The sequence below is a fragment of the Castor canadensis genome, chromosome 14 (assembly GCF_047511655.1).
Source record: "Castor canadensis chromosome 14, mCasCan1.hap1v2, whole genome shotgun sequence".
In the NCBI taxonomy this organism is placed as follows: domain Eukaryota; kingdom Metazoa; phylum Chordata; class Mammalia; order Rodentia; family Castoridae; genus Castor; species Castor canadensis.
In genome coordinates, this window is record NC_133399.1 from 106,415,901 (window position 1) to 106,433,552 (window position 17,652).

At 38.6% G+C, this 17,652-nt stretch overlaps 1 protein-coding gene across 3 annotated transcripts in view; it reads left to right on the forward strand.

The window, feature by feature from the left end:
• Positions 1-17,652, forward strand: part of Elp3 (elongator acetyltransferase complex subunit 3) — an 87,773-nt gene that overhangs the window by 59,444 nt on the left and 10,677 nt on the right. For all 3 annotated transcript variants that reach the window (XM_020173200.2, XM_020173197.2, XM_020173199.2), the window contains exons 12-14: positions 1,597-1,662; positions 2,817-3,044; positions 3,885-3,966. In XM_020173200.2, the coding sequence (XP_020028789.1) occupies positions 1,597-1,662; positions 2,817-3,044; positions 3,885-3,966 (376 nt within the window). The remainder of the gene's footprint in view (positions 1-1,596; positions 1,663-2,816; positions 3,045-3,884; positions 3,967-17,652) is intronic.

A 17,652-nucleotide genomic window follows, 5' to 3' on the forward strand; every position in this document is an offset into this window, starting at 1 on the left:
AGTAATTAACAGAACCAAACAAAATCACATGCTTGCTCTGCTGTTCAGTCTCCAGCTGTCCTTGTTCTCCATCTTCTCTGGCCCCTCAGAATTCTGCTGCTGAGGGGACTGCAAGGCCTCGTTACTGACACTCCTTATCTATTCATTCTATCCATCTTTTTTTCTTTTTTTTCTTTTTTTTTTTTTTTTTGTGTGTGTCACTGGGATTTGAACGAACTCAGGACCTCAGGCTTGCAGGCAGGCACTCTACTGCTTGAGCCACTCTGCCAGCCCTATCCATCTTCTTTAACCCGGCCCCCTCAGTACCCTGGCTCGCCTTTATTAGAAGCTTGGGAGTGAATCTGAACATGGGCATTAGAGCATCACCAAAGGACATCCAGTTCCCATAGAAAGTAAGCACATACCATCTCTGCCCCACAAAAGAACAGGAAGAAAGAAGCAGCACACAAGTTTCAGTGAGAGCATGTGACTATAATACATCCACAAGCAAGCTGCTATCTAGAAGTAATGTAGCTAAATGATAGCATCTGCATCTAATAGATTAACAATTACAGAGATCAGTGACCCTTGTTTGCTATGCGATCACAGCAGCAAAATAGTATCCTAGGTTCCTTCCTGGGGCATGGAAATAGCTTGCTTTTTTGCAGAACTGAATAATGAGCTCTTACTTTTTCTTGGAATTCTATGCATATATGGCAATCCTTCATAAATATATTATTAGTAGAATAGCTTGCATGATTTCATCAGATTTCCTGGAGTGATCTTTTCTCACTGGTAGAAAATGGTAGAATCCTGAATATAATGTTTGTTTATGGTTTTTATTCTCTAGGGGAGACTATTCCATAGGACATATAATTGAATAACGTAAGGGTTTTGCAATTATAAAAGCCAATGTGTAGCATGCATGCTGGATTGTGGAATAGGGAAGTTGCATCACAGAGGACATCTGGCCATGCAGACTAGGAATTGCACTGGCATTGTCTGAAGGCAGTTTTATGCCGGCTGGGAATAGTCAAAGAGCCATTTGTGATTGTGGTTCACCTTATGTAGTACATGATTCTAGGCTCTTATTTTCCTTTATCTTCCCTGCCTTCCTTCCTCCTTTCCCTCCCATCTTTTCTGCTACTGTACCTTTCTCTGAAAGAGAAGAAGAAAAAATGCAGCTTTTTGACATGTCTAAAATGATACTAATATGGTAACATTAAAAAAAATAGAGATGGTTTTTAAATTTTAGGAATTTGCTTTTACTCTTCTATATACATAGTTTGGCTCTGAACTTTCATCTGGTTATATCCCCTAAGCAAAACTATTTTCTAGCTTTATGGCATATTTCCATTACACCCAAGATTGTGTTATATTTTGGTCTCTTGAATTCTAAATTTATTTTTAAGGCAAAATAGTGTATTACAACTTCATAAGTTTCAATTCTGTTTTCTTCCATCCTCAAATTTATTAAAGATGAGTTCTTTTTAAAATTCACTGCTTTTATCTCAATGTAAATTATGTTCAAACTTAATTTTGAGCCCAGGGTTTACTTTAAATAAAAGAAAGGTTTAAATGACCATTGACTTAGTTACCATTTTAATTTTTTGGCAGTGTCGAGATGTGAGAACCAGAGAGGTTGGAATCCAAGAAATTCATCACAAAGTACGGCCATACCAGGTCAGTTTCTTTTAGGTATTTGCCAAGCTGGACCATCACCTTCTTCCAAATAGGACCAGCCCCTATGAGTGAATGAATAACCCACAAATCAGAGAATAAGTGAGGATTAGATACAAATATCAAGCCAGGAAACCCTAATATGGGGGTGACTGAATTAGAGAAGAGCCAGGTTAGGAAAACCAAGTCTGTATATCATTCTAGACCAGCGCCGTACAACAGAACTTTTTACTTCATGAGAAACACTCTGTAATCTGAGCTGTCTGTCATGCTAGCTACTCATCACACGTGACCAGCGCTTGAAATGTGGCTAGTACAGATGAGGAGCTGAGAGCTCTCTGTTACTTAATTTTGATGCAGTCACATGTAAATAGCCACATGACTAATGGTGCCTTTGGATGGAGCTTATTTCTATCTCTTTGCATATAACTGTTAAACTCTTTCCCATTGGTGATAATCAGATGAATAAATGGCACTTATTAACAAGGGTTCCACAAAAATTAGGTGTGATGCCCTCGGGCCTTCATCATAGGTAATGAATTAATTTCTCTTTTATAACTATGTGCTGAATTTACTGTGGGGTGAACTTGTGGAACCCCATTTGAAGAAGGCTGGAATAGATGATCTCTGCACTGGTTTTCTATTCTTAGCATGAATTGTGTATTTGATTGACACTTTATACATTTGGGACTTTTTAAATCCCATCAAGGAACAAGGGACTCATATCATCTTCCCCCTCCCTAAGCAGATTTTAATGGAGGAAGAAAAGACTAGAAAATTAAACCATTGAACAGTAGACAATTTGGGGGCAAAAAGGAGTGCTCCTAAGAGCTACACCTCACATAATCTGTAGTTTGTGTTAGAGACTGGGAAGATCAACAATTTAAATTCATAGAAGCATTCACTGAGCTGGATATTGGTAAGAATCTCAAGGTTAATTAAGTTCAAATATGTGTAAAATTATTCTCCATTTGTAATAGTCCATGAGCAAGCCATGAACTCTTGTTTAATCTTGGTGCAATTTGAAAGAAGACAAGTAAAAAGAAACATAATTATTGATGATTCATTCTTTGTTCCTAACTAAACACATAGAATTATAAAAATGAACTTGGTTCTTTAATTTTGAAAAATACTTTTTGTGGCTTTCCATTCAACAGGTTGAATTGGTAAGGAGAGATTATGTTGCAAATGGTGGCTGGGAAACATTCTTGTCCTATGAAGATCCTGATCAAGACATCCTGATCGGCCTCCTGCGCTTACGGAAGTGTTCTGAGGAAACCTTCCGCTTCGAGTTGGGTGGAGGTGTTTCCATAGTCCGAGAACTGCATGTGTATGGAAGTGTGGTCCCTGTGAGCAGCCGGGATCCTACGAAATTCCAGCATCAGGTGTCCTGTGTTCTACTTCTGTCTGGTTTATAATTAAGAAATTGCCCAGTGGAAAAAGAGAAAGGAGTGAGGTGGGAAAGAGAAGTATAGAAACAGAAGAATCCATATTTTTGTTGTTCAAAGATATTTTCTCTCCACATTGCTCCTTTAGGAATGTTGGGGGCAAAGTGGGCACAAACAGATCCAGCCAAACGGAGTATCAGATCACACCATATGAATTTACTGCTTTGAGAGTTAGAAGTCACCCTAATACTGGCAATTTTACATGGGTCAACTTACTATGAAATCAAATGAGATATGAAAGCACTTATGAAATATTAAAGCATTTCATAAATATAAGTTGTGTTATATATAGTGGAACCTTAATCTAGCCCCAAACAACCTTAACTTAGGAATACATTTTAAATTTCAGAAAAACGTGTTCAAAGCACTAATGGTAGGTCTAGGGTAAGCCCCAAGTTTGATGTAAGAATCTTGCCTAGCTGCTAAACCCTTTTAGAAAGTGGAGAAGCAACTCTAAGGCTTGCTACCCCAGACTTGTATCACCTGGAAACTGTTAGAAAGAGATGACAGCCAAGAGGGAATTACCCGCTTGCTGGGGCTAGATGGCATCATCCACAGAATACCACTTGAGACTTGTGGGGAAGTTAAACCCTTTTTATAGTCAGCTCCAGTATGCTTTTGGTATAATTGCATTTTTTTCCTTACTTTCATAAATAGGTTGTCATTCTTTGTAACAGATTTTAGCAATACTAAATTATAGTCTTCTTGCTTTATGGGCCTCTATGAATGGACTTCTATCCTGTCTTAATCCCCCAACCTCTTTGTTACTCCTTCTAGGGATTTGGCATGCTGCTGATGGAGGAAGCAGAAAGAATAGCTCGAGAAGAACATGGATCTGGGAAAATCGCTGTTATATCAGGTGACTCGGGAGGGGGAGCTCATGATTCATTCCCAGTTTGAACTTGTTACCACAGTGAAATCTACCCTCTGGGCTCTTGTCCTTGTTTATGATTATTGTGTTTAGAATTAGACCAGGGTGACTCATGAATGACTTTGTCAGACACTTAGGAAAATCCTGAAAGCAGTTTGGCAAACTAGAGATTTTAGAAACACTCCACCTGTGAGAGCACAGGGCCAATAACCCACGTCCTCTCTTCGCTGTCTGTCACACTGAATATCATGGTCAGCTCCGGTCTATGCTTTGTGCCCAGTTACTCTGTCTGGGGAAGTAGAATTCAATGATGTGGATCCAGGGAAAATGTAGACAATGTAGAAATGATCACTGTTGGTAAGAATATTACAATAGAACCTCAGCTGCCAATGCAAGGTGTTTAAGACAGAGTTCTTCCCCTTCAATACTGTACTCATTGCCTTTGATCTGGGAGAACATCTTTCCCCTGTTCGGGACAGCAGGGGAGGAAGAAATTTTCCTTAGTCTTCTTAAAGAGTTCCTGTTTGGTCTGAAAATTAAGTTCACAAAGACAAAAGGAGGAAAGTATACAAATTTTTTAATGTAAATTTTGTGGGACAAAGGAGCCTTCATAAGGAAAGGAAGACTCAAAGAAAAGGTTAAGCCTGGGTGGTTTTTAAACTAGGTTTGGTGAAGAGTGGGAAAATATGAGATAGGAAAGAGGTATGAACTGAGCAGAATAAATTGGGGGGGACTTGGCAAGGCTGTGCGCTTAGACTCCTCTTGGTGTCAGAGGAAAGAGAAGGCACCTCTCATGTGAGGGAGTCTTGTGTCCTACTTCCAGGGACATCAGAGAGCCCTTCCTGCACACACTATGTTCTTAGATTCCTCCAGCTTTTGACAAGACACCTACTTGAGGGTGGTGTGTTTGAATCCCATCAGGAGCTCCTTCATTCCTTACCTAGGACATCATAAAACTGGGGAAGTGGATGGGAAAAGAAATTCTGGTGTGAGTGAAGCAGTAAATGACATATACAACCTTTCACTCCTGCTCTTTTTGTTCTTTTGTTTTTGTTTTTGTTTTGAGACACCATGTAGTCCAGGCTGGCCTTAAACCTGCGATCCTCTTGCCTCATGCTGCCAACTCCTGGGATTACAGCTGGGAGCCACCATACCCAGCTTTTGTGGCTACGTTTTAGTTGTTGTAACCATACAAAAAATGGCTAATTCCTAGTAGGAAACTAAGATAGTGAGAGCCAAGATCAAAATTTAGATTGTTCTCTCCCAGCATTTGTTTTCCCACTAGACTACTACCATCCAAAAGCTTAACTACACCTTCTGAGAAAATAATCTTTTCTGAAAATGAAAGTTGAAATGAGATTTAAAAAAAAAAAAAAACAGTACATTGTTGCCAATCATTAAACCAATATCCATGTGCAGGTCTTAATGATTATAATTATGCAAATGTAATCACACAGGCTCACTTAATCATTTAGTCTGGCTGTGGTTTTTGGTATCACCCAGATTAATATATAGTATTTAACATGTCTAGCTTTACATATTTTTCTCTGTTATCTTTAATCCCATAAAAAAGAGGTAACTTACTGAGTCTCACCTGAGTGGTACTGATATCTGTAATTAAAAAAAAAAACCAAAAAACAGTGTTTCTCTTTCAATTGCCTGACCTGTGGTTGACCAGAGGTATCAGGAAAGGACCAGACTGATTTGGAACCCATATTGCATGTGCATGTATGGAGGGTTGATAACACCTGATATTTCCATGGCCCCTTTTGCCAGAACACGGTCAGCATTCTCATTACAGAACTTCTGAGAGTATAATGTGCTTAGGAATCACCTGCAGAGCTTGTTAAAATGTGGATTCTGACTCATTAGGTCTGGCTGGGGCCAGAGAGCCCACGTTTCTAACCAGCTCCCGGGCACTGCCTATGCTAATCAGACCACATTTGAATGGCAAGGTTTTAGATTCTCTCCCAAATGTTGTATCCTCTTCCCAGTCTAAGGGAAGGATGACTTCTCACCTGGCAACGCTACACTCCCAATGACTAACATTCAGTCACATTATTTTCTGGTGTCTGTGTGACCCCAGTCAGTTTCACAGCTGATGAGCATCGTATTGCATCACTGCCCGACATGATTCCATCAGCCTTCCTGACATCCGTCTCTCCTGAGAAATGTGGCATGCAGCAGGTCCCTTGCTTGCCTGAAGTCATATCCAATTGCTCCTAAGAGCCTCAGTGTCTGCTTTTTCTGAGCAGGGTGTCTTTCTAAGTGGAAAGCAGCATCTGTCCTCTTTGCAGCTTTTTATCATAATCTAAATGATAGCTCCATTTTACATCATCTGCATGGGGAGTTTCTAAAAGAACAAGAAAACCCCTGCTCAGGGTAACAGAGAAGAACCTTTCTCCTCATTGGCTGGTATAATAGGTCTGCTGCATTCTACACAGGGAGGTTCTTCTGGCCAGTGGCCTTCATTAGGAACAGCCCTGGAAGAGTTCTTTGAGAGAATGGACGTGGTGAGTATTATTTCCTGTCTCTCTGGCTTGGAAGCCCTACCATTGCTCTCTGTAGAGGAAATCACAGAGGGCCTTGACTTTCTGTTTGACTCAAGCTCTGGTAACCCTGCAAATGAAAACACTGAACACATTTGCTCTGTGGGTGATGCATTTTATTTCTCCTACTTAGGAATATATCATATCTGAATCAGACACCTGAAGTATCCATTTTTCAGAACCTCAGGGAGGGTAGATGTAAAACATTTATTATTGCATATATTTTTAATGTTGCCTTTTTCCTTCCATGTTTGTTCATTTTGGCCTTGGTCTTTCTGATTTGAGTGCAATAATTGTGTGTGTGCACGTGTGCGTTTTATACGAATGTTTTAATTGCTTTTTGTATGAAGTCAAGCAGTTGTTCTCTGTACATTGATCACCAGAATGATGATTTGTAGACTGCATTTCATTATCAACACTCCATTAGATGTGGCCTATAAGAAGAGACAGTGGCTGGCAGGGGGTGGGCAGGGAGCCAGGATTCATTCCTGCTTTGCCAGTAGCTCTCCTTGTGATCTCCATGGACCTTTATTTCCTTACTATAAACAAGTCAACTAGGTCATCTTTTACAGTTCTAACTATCTAGAATTCTTTTGCTTGGAATATTAACGTTAGTTCTCACTGTGACCACTTAATGCTTTGCTGATTACATTTTAAGTAGACTCTTCTGATACTACATAGAAGACTCTTCAATTTCATCAGTAATGGATCTCATTCTCATTGCAGGTTGGGTGTTTAATGATGAAAATGGTGATGACAAATTTTCCCATGGGCAGTTTTCTTATCCATGATTTGGGGGAACATAGTAACCAGGGTCACAATTGGTAATACTCAGTGACCTGACTGTCCATTTTTCTCTGACCTTGTCCTCAGTTTGTAAGTCCATCCTTGCTATGGGTCTGTAGGCTTTGCTGTAAGTCCTGCACAGTGGTGGCAAAGGCATTCTGTCCTGTTGTAACTAGTTGCTTAAGTGAGAGACAGAATCATTTATCATTTTGGTTACCCTGACTGTAAGAGTAGTGCATTATATAGAATTTTTTAATTATGTTCTGAATCTATGACTTTCCCGCATCTTGCCAGCAGACTTTCTCTGTTACTTAGACTTACAATGTTTTGATTCTGCCTCTAGACTGTATTATTAACTATACAGTAGATCTGATTCAATCACTAGTCACAAAGATTCTGTATATTCTCACTTTTCCCTATTAAAAACAAACCTTTAAACCTCAGTCTATTTTATTGATAGTTTTATAAACTAGTACTACATCTACAGCTACATGAGGAATTGAAAATGTCCTCATTTATCAAAGTCAAATGAAGTACTTTCTTAGAAAGAGAGGCTTTTAAGTGTATTCATTCTATTTTAAGTACATAATGGTTTTAGTAAACTGTGTTTTAAAGTTACCCATCAATTTAAGTGTGAAAATTATTAAAGCAAAACTGAAGTCTTTTAGCTTCATCCCATCAAAATCTCTAAGTGTGTCACAGAAGAGGGCTAAGATGTTGTGCTGCCTTCTAGGGTCATTCAGATAGACTGGGCAGCAAACTCAGTTTGCACTCCATTGACTGTCCTCAGAGCAGGGTGGACAAGTTTTCTCCTTATTTAGACTCCAGACTATTTCGCCACTTGGATGAATTGCTTCAGAGTAAGAAAATACTCTTTTTTTGCATATAAAACTGGATAAATCAGTATTACAAAAGCAACCACTTTATAAAACAATGTGTAGGCAGGAAATAACCATTAATTGCTGCTGAGTTTCAAAGCAATTAATTAGTTCTTATTAAGTGCAAGTGCTTTAGCGCCTTTTTCCAGTTTACCCATGTAGCTTCTATCAACACACATTTGTTTAATATTAACAAGTTGTATTGACTTAAAAATGGTGTTTATCTACTTGGCTGATCCACATTCTTTCCTTCAAATATGTCAAGATGAAGCAGTTTTTCTCTTTCCTCATGTGTGGTGTAAGGTGCAAGGAATTATACTATAGAAGCTAACTGCAACATTTGAAATGCCATCACTAACAATCACCATGGAAACAAGATCTCTGATGTCACATTGCCTGTACCATTTCCAGGAGGGCAAATATAACTGTTGATAGCCACTATTTAAAAAGCCATTTAACACCCTAACAGAATGAGCTTTTTTCTTTTGGCAGTTTTGGCTAGGTATCAGATTTAATCATGTTACTGTTTGAATTTGCCAAGCTAATTGCTATGCAGTAAGACGAACAGCTATTCCCTTAGCTCACCCTCCTACTTTCGTCATAAGCAGTATTCTATTTGTGTTCTTTCAAGTAGAAAATTAATATGGCCATTGGCCAAGAATTGTACAAGGCTGATAGATCACACAGTGATGGTGAGAAATAGGGAAAATGTCTGAATGGATGATGATAGAAATCACTGAAGTCAGAGGCGGATGGCCATTTTGTTTAAATCTTCTAAAAAGCTCAAGAAGAGGGAGGAGAGAAGAATTTAAATATAGGATGATTAAACGAGTCAGTGTGGAAGTGAGATCATTCTTAATCATGATACTCAGAGCTATATGACCCTAAAGCTGTGTCTGCAGTCCCCAGTAGTCAAAAAAAACCCAATGTGCCTGTGCCTTATATAATCCAGTATGGCTTCCTAGGATTGAAATTAATGGTCTTGTACCCCAGAGCCACTGATTAATAAAATCATACGTGGGCAGAAAATAGCAGTTGTTTTGATTCCTTAAAATGCAAATGACTGAGATTTATTTCCTGGACCCCAGAACCTGTGTCTGTATTCCAGGCTACTGCATGCACATGGTCCCTGGTTTCGGGTGAAGGTTGTTTTATTCTTTGCATTATAGTAGGGCACATTTATAGTTAGGCCTATCTGATAATGGACTCATAATCCTTACCGAAGTGCCTAGAAAAGCTTTTCTTCATCATGGCCCAGCTATTTGCTAATGGACACAGGAAGCCTGCCAAATGCAAACCAGTTTGTGCTACATGTGCTTGTGTTAATATGGGATTTACCAGAATGGACAGGGAAAGATTGTTTCCTCTTTGTCCTCTCTTCTTCACCCCTTTATATGATTTATCTTTTTAGTAAATTACCCTCTAACCATCTCCTAATTATGTGCATGTGATTTGGGTTCTATGTGCTCCTGTGTTCCATTTTGGTATTCTAACAGTGATCAAACATGTTTCTTTTTTGATGCATGTTCCAATAGGATTTTCTTAAACATTATTAGTATCTTTTTTAAAGATGATAGGGACAACATAACATATTGCTTTACTTCAAGAACTCTATTAACTTCACCGTCATTGTTAATCAGACTGGCATGGATGACAGAATGCTACTTTGCTGGGTAATGAATTAGCTAGATGTTTGCTAATTGGATCTGTGTTGCAGCTTGACTGTGGAGGCATTGTTGCATGGCTCCTCTCAGGAATCTTTATTCCCTGGCTTAACATTAATTCATTTGTAAATGAATCAGGTACCAGTTTGTAGAACCTTGCTGTCAAATGCATGAAACCATCACTCACTTGGCATCTTACAACTCTATTCATTAGTGCTAATGAATGTTAATAATATTCTAAAATTCCTGAGTTTCTGATATTCCTGAGTTTCTTTCCACCATTTTGATCTTGTAGGCATCTGAATTTTTTATGCAATTTTCTCAGCAGAAGCTAGTGATACTGACGCGTAGTAGCATGTTAACACTTGAAGAACATTTGGCAAATGCCATTGTTAATCCCAGGTCCTTGCAGTCTAGCCTTACATTTCAGAAACATGCACTATAAATTCTCAAAGGCTGGTCTTGCTCATGTAGGCACACTATACACATGTAGCCTTTCCTCCCCTTTCTTGTTCCTTTTGGTTTAAGGATATTGTAAATGATGGTTGTATGATTTTCCTCGGGAGGAGGAGTAGGGCTATATCTTGTGGTCTCTGATAATATTCCTGAAAGGTCTGGGAGCTTTGAGATAAAGGACTGCCTTTATTGTGAAGTTCCTGCTGAAGAAGGAAGCCCTCTCCAAAAGGTTTCTGCACACCTTGCTACCACCTGTCCATCAGAAAGTCTGCTTAATGATTTATTGCAGTGTTAACTCCTGATCAGTGTAACTCTCCTAGGAATAGTGCTTTTCTTTTGTCTAAATATTTGACATTGCCTTAACCCATTTAATTTAATAAAGCCTTTCTATTTAAATCTATTAGAGGCAGGAAATGGGCAGCGTCTTCCCCTTGAAGTGAGCAGATACTAATAAATAATGCTGGAAAATACTGGTGCTGCCCTCTGTAGTAGCCACCATGACAGTGGTTTTATAGAGCCTTTTCATTTAGAGACTTCTGATTTCAACAAGACATACACAGAGAATTTTTTACTATATGGCAGCCTGGCCTAATCTGTTGTCTCTGACCAATAGCTTACATCTTTAACACAGTAACTGTTGGATTTAGGATTTTAGATTGTGGCCATTGGGTATTTTTCTTATGCACCCCATCCTTCACCTCCCTGAACAGACAGTTGTCTAGTTTGTCCACAACTTAGGAATGTTCGAACAGTATGCCAGTCCAGAAGCCCCAGATCTGTACGCTGGGTGGTGTTTTGCCTCTTACTGTAAATCATACACCCTTTACTAATGGTTTTAGTTATCTGTTTTGTTAACACAACACCCCTAAATGTAATGGCTGAAAACAGCAACCCTTTTATTTGCTTAATGATTTTGGGTAAGAACTTCAGCAGGTGGAGATGGTTCCTTTCTGGTCCTTGTTGGCAAGGGCCTTAACTGGGGTGACTGAAGTGTCTGTCTAATTGGGACTGTCCCCGTCCACCTGGGCTCTTTTCCATGTGTCCTCCCCACCTCCACCATACCAGAGAGAAAAGTGTCCTTCTTTTCAATTTTTGGAAGTATTTGGGAAGAATTGATAATTCTTTTTTAATCCGTTTGATAGAATTTACTAATAAAACCATTTGATCCTGACCCTTTTTAATTTCTTTCTTAAATTTTTTATTAGCATAAATTAACTGTATAAAGGGGTTTCATTGTGATGGTCACATATATGCCTATAATACACTTTGATCAAATTCACCTCATGTACATTATTCTTTTTTAACCTCCTTCCCTTCTCCCCACCTTGGTTTCATTGCGCTGTTTTTACATATGTGTATGTATATATACATGTATGAATATATATGTGTGTGTATGTATATATTTAAATGTACTTCGATCACCCCAATCACCTTCTTCTTTCCTCCTCTTCCCCACTACAGGTTCCCCCACAAACAGTCCTTTTATTTGGGGGAGGGATTGGGAGATTTCTGATTACTGACTTACTTTCTACTTGTTATGGTCTATTTATACTTTGTTACTTCTTCAGTTTTTGTAGTTTCTGTTTCTTGGGAATTTCTCCATTTCATCTAGGTTACCCAGTGTATTGGTTTTTAGTTTCATAGTAATCGCTTATAATTCTTTTTTTTTCTATAAAATCAGTAGTAATGCCCCCTCTTTTATTTCTACTTTACTGATAAGTCTTCTGGCTTTTTTGGTTTTTTATTTTTTTTATTTCAGATTGGTTGGTTTTCTGGAGAGATTCTTGGTTAGTGGGCATGCTTTTTTGTTTTTGTTTTCTTTTGTTTTTTTCCAAACTAACGTAAAGATTTGCCAGTTTTGTTAAGATTAAATTTTTGGCTTCATTTATTTTCGCTATTGCTTTTCTTTTCAGTATTTATCTCTTGTCTCTATTACTACCTTCCTTCTTCTAGCTTTGAGTTCAGTTTGTTCTTTTTCTGCTTTGTTAAGATATAGAGTAAGTTATTGACTTTGAGATCTCTCTTCTTTTTAATGTAATCATTTACAGCTATAAATTTCCCTCTGCGCTGCTTTTGCTGCATCCAGTAAATTTTGAAATGTGGTGTTTTCTCTTTCATTTTGCTCAAAATATTTTCCACTTCCCCTTGTGATTTCTTCTTTGAGCCATTTGTCTTTTAAGAGTGTATTATTTACCTTCCATGTGTTGAGAGTCTATGGCCTGACATATGATCTATCATGGAGAATGCTCCATGTGCATGTGTGAAAAAATTTATTCTGCTACTGTTGGTTGTATGGCGTGCAAGCTCTGCTCTATACATCTCATCCCCTCCCCCTCCACCCCTGGCACTGTGCTATTCTAACAGGTTATATCTTTACTCGTCTGTGTCCATTAACATAGACACATAATTATTGTTTTAGGAATTTGCCCTTTAATTCTTCTCATGGTTCCAAGTTTACCATCTAGTTTCTTTCACTTCGGGCCCAGAGGACTCCTTCAATACTTCTTGTAAGGCAGTTCAAGAGTTAGCAGGCTGCCTTAGTTTTGTTTATTTGGGAATATCTTAACTTTCTTTCTTTTTTTTTTTTTTTTTTTTTGTGGCGCTGGGATTTGAACTCAGAGACTCACGCTTGCTAGGCAGGTGCTCTTCTACTTCAGCCACTCTGCCAGCTTTTTTTTGTGTGTTAGATATTTTTGATATAGACTCCCACAAGCTATTTGCCTGGGCTGGCCTGGAACCCTGATCCTCCTAATCTCTGCTTCCTGCGAAGCTAGGATTACAGGCGTAAGCCACCAGTGCCCAACCTGGGAATGTTTTAATTTCTCCTTTATCTTTAAAGAATAATTTTATCAAATGTAGACTTCTTGGTTTCCTGGTTTACTTTTCTTCCCACACTTTAAATGTGTTTGAATTCACTTTATATCACAGCCTGACCTCCGTGCTTTCTGGTATCTGCTCTCACTCGGCATCCTGTGCATGTGACAAGTCACTTTTCTCTTGCTGCTGTCAAGGTTATTTGTCCGGCCTTTGATAGTTGACTAAATGTGCCTCGCTATTGATTCCTTTGGCTTTTCCTGCTTGGAATTCACTGAGCTTCTTGAACATGTAGATTTATGTCTTTTGTCAAGTTTTTGGCCATTTCTTTATTTTTTCTACCTTTTATGTCTCATCTTCCTCTGAGGCTCCAATGACACATATGTTGGCATGTCTGACGGTGTCCCACTGGACTGTCAGGTTATATTCACTTTTCTGCATTCTCTTTTCTTTCTTCTGTGCAGACTGAATAAATACAACTAAATTGCCGTTAGGTACTGTCTGCCTTTCACCAACTCATACTTGACATTGAAGTCCTCTGGGAAATTTTTATTTTCGCTATTATAATTCTCTGGTCTAGAATTTCTGTTTGGTTCCCTGTTACAATTTCTATTCCCTTATTCACCTTTCCTCTGTTCATCTGATGTTTCCGTGTTACCTTATAGCTCTTTCTCCTGGGCTTGCTTTACTTCCTTGAGCATATTTAATAGAGTTGGTTTAATGTCATTGACTGGTAATCCCAATGCCTAGGCTTCCTCGGAGATAGTTTCTGTCACTTGTGTGTGTGTGTGAATGAGCTAACCTTTCCTGTTACTTTGTATGCTTTGCTATTTTTGGTTGGAAATCAGACATTTGAATATATGATGATCTAACTTTGGAAATCAGGATTTTCTGCAGTCATCCATTTGATCTAGTGACTTTTCCATAGTATTTTTGCAAAGTCTGAATTCTTTGTCATGAGAACTGTGAAATTTCTATTCTTATCTCTGTGATCAGCCTGTGATCTGGGAGGGATTTCCTTAAATGTCTAAATCCAACAAAATGGTTTACATCTCCAAATTTTCCAGTGTATCTTACCAGAGAAGCCAGGGCAGTGAAAGAGATCCAAAACAAAGACAAGTGTTTGCTCTGGGCTCTCCAGGAACCTTCAAACCAGACAAAATGAACAACCTAGAGTTTCTGGAAGACTGAGCCCTTGCTGCCAACCTTTCCCAGCCAGCTCTTCAAGAAACCCAGGCTGCCATGTCCATGGTCGAGATACCACTAAGGAGTGGGAATGGCAAGTGGTTTGAGCATGCTGCTCTCTGACCAAAGTTCAGAAGTCCCTCCTTTCATTAGGTATTACCCTAAGTTTGCTGTGTTTTATCAGGTTCCAGCATTCCAAAGTCGGTGGTTCCAATTGGTTTTTCTAATTTAATGGTTGTTTTAGTGAAGAGACTTTTCTCTAGAACTCCTTACTGTTCCATTTTCCCTCTTAAAGTCTATGTTTAAATAAACTATCAACAGAAAAGATCCTTCTACTAGTCTATAGATAGCACAGTCTTTAACTTCTCAGAGACACGCTAATGGTTTTTGGACATAACAAAGTAGTAGGAATAGTCTGTGTCATAGCACTAGTGGACAGAGCCACTCTAGTTTTGAATCAGATGTTTGTAGGCCCTCCTGTGTCAGACTCCTCATAAGATCTGTGGGAGAACCACACACAAACGTCACCCATCTGTAAATTACCACGATAACTTCTATATAGATTCTCTACAAATGACCTTCTTTTATCCTTCATTTATTTTTACTTTGTTATTACCGTCACACAACCCTTTCAAAATGTATAGAGGAACTTTTGGGCTACTGGGCAGAGAATCTTCTCAGGTGCCCTCTGTATTTCCAAGGTGATGGAAGATAATGCATTAATGACTTGCAGTAGCCAGTTATTTGAAGAGCTGAGGTTACAGTGGGTAACCTTTGCAAGCTTTGTAAGTATAGGTTTGTTGGGGTTTTTTTTAACATAACAGGAGAGAAGTTGTCTCAAAGAGTTAGGGTTATTGAGTTAATTGGTTCATTTTCAAATGTTCAGAATAAAAGCCTTTCCACAACTTCCTTATCAGTGTGCATTGTCGAAGAGTGAAACACTGCCATCCTTCTAGGGGATCAATAAGATGTAATAGTCTCATTTCAATAGCAAATGAGTGAAACTAATGAATATATTTCCTTGTATTAATGCTGCTAGGTATAGATCAAGCACTCAATAAGTTGATTAATTGAACCAAGAGTAATTAAAATACAGTTTCTTTAATTTGTTTTTATTTTACTGATTTTCTTTTTTACTAAACGATCATGAATCATCCTCTCAATCTTTTGTGTCTAATAAAAAAAAAACACTCAGTGATTTAAGTTTCAAAGGATAGATTTAGCATATTTTCTCTCTCTCTCTCTCCCTTTTAAAGTTTGGGTGTGGGAGTATGGTGTGGGCTCTGTTTGAATTCAATCCAGTAACACATTACTAGCATTAAAGGGCAGGCTTATGTCCTAACAAAGGAAGTGTCAAAGAACAGGCATGTACCTCCAGATGGCTAATTCATTTTCCTACGTCAACATGATAATGTCTAAATTGTTAGACCAGTTTTTCTTTCTTGAGGAATTCCAGGTAATAAAATTTTTCAATTTCCAAGCTGTTAATACACATTCAGTAAATAATAGATCAGTTAAGTTCCCTTCATTATTTCTTCCTCTACTAAATCCCATTATAATTCCATGTTCTTTCTTTGTCTAGTTGGAATCAAAACCCAAGTTCTCTTGTTTGTTTTTCTATCGATATGAAAAGCTGACTTATTTTCTTATTTTAAACAAGCATTCATACAATTCAAATTGCTTAAAATTCTCCCCCTTTTTCCTATAACAGATAGATAGGAGAAAGTATAAATGTTAAACAGTGAACTGTTTAACCATTCCTGTGTGTCTTAGCCCATCTAGCTGCTGTAACAAACACCTTGCACTGAGTAATTTATAGGCAATAAAAGTTTACTTCTTATAGTTCTGGAAATTAGAATGTCCAAGTTCAAGGCACCAGAAGATTTTGTGTCTGGTGAGAGCCATTTCTCAGAGTGACACCTTCTATATGTTCTTAAATGGCAGAAGGGCAAAAAGCACAAACAGGCTCCCTCCAGGCCTTTTATAAGGGCACTAATTCCATTCACAAGGGTTCCACCCCATAACCTTCTAAAGGCCTCACCTCTTAGTACTGTTGCACTGGAGATGAAGTGTCAATATATGAATTTGGGGGAGGAGGACACATTCAGGCCATAAATCTGTGTAACTCCCACTTAGATCACAAACAAACAGCATCCAAGAATGTTCCTCTTGACCCTGCTCAATTCATAATTCCTTCCCCCTCTTGCCTTCTTCCTCCCAGGATGCTAGCTTTTTTTTCATTTTCTTCTTGGTTTTTCTTTCTTTTTCATTACTTAATTATGCATTCCTTAGACAGATAGTTTAGTGTTGTTTTTAGTTTTCAGTAAGTAGAATCATTTTATTTACTTTTTCATTCTGGCTACTTTTGCTCACCATTGTAGTCAGATTGAGTCACATTGCAGCTGACTATCGTGCATTTTTGTTGATAAGTAGGATTCCATTATGCAAATGCCCTATAATTTGCCTGTCCTACTCTTGCTGGATATTTGGGTAGCTCCTAGTTTAGGCTTCTGTATTCTTTGTATGTGTGTTGTGGGACATGCAGGCATACATTTCTGTGGAAGTAGAACTGCCAGGATTTAGGCAGTACTACGTTAGTCAGCTTCCTGTTGTTTTGACAGAATACCTGAGAAAGACAATAGAAGGAGGAAAGATTTGCCGTGGCTCATCATCTCAGAGGCTTCCATCTGCGGTGGTTGAGATCCATTGCTTTGGACCTGAGGCAAGACAGATATCTTGGCAGCAGGAGTACATGCAGAGGAGCCTGGACCTTCTGGTATCCAGGAGGCAGAGAAAAAGAATGAACCAGAGACAGAATAATACCTTTCAGGCCATGTCTTCAACTAGGTTGGTTCAGTCCATTTGGCTATGAATTTATCAGTGGGTTGAGCCACTGATGAAGTCACAGCCCTCATGATCCAATCAAAGCCCCTGTGAATACTCCTGCATTGAAAACCACGCCTGCAATGCCTGCAGCCTTCAGGAGACATTTTATATTCAAACCATAACAAGTGTAGATATTCAGCTAGAAGGTTCTGTCAAATGTTTTTTTTAAAGAGCCTCTACCAGGTTTTGCTGTCACCAGGAATATGGAAGTTTTGGTTGTACCTATCTGATGAGTATGTGATAACATTTCTCTGTGGTTTTCATTTGCACCCCCAATGACTGATGAGGCTAGCTGCCTTCTCATGTGTTTATTGGCCATTTAGTTAATCTCTTTTCTAAAGTTTCTCTGTGGAGCAGGGATGATAATTTTTCTAAAATCTAAAATACTAATGCATTTAGTAATATTCTGTTGGTAACAAATTATTCTAGTTTTGACTGTATGAAAATATCTGTGTT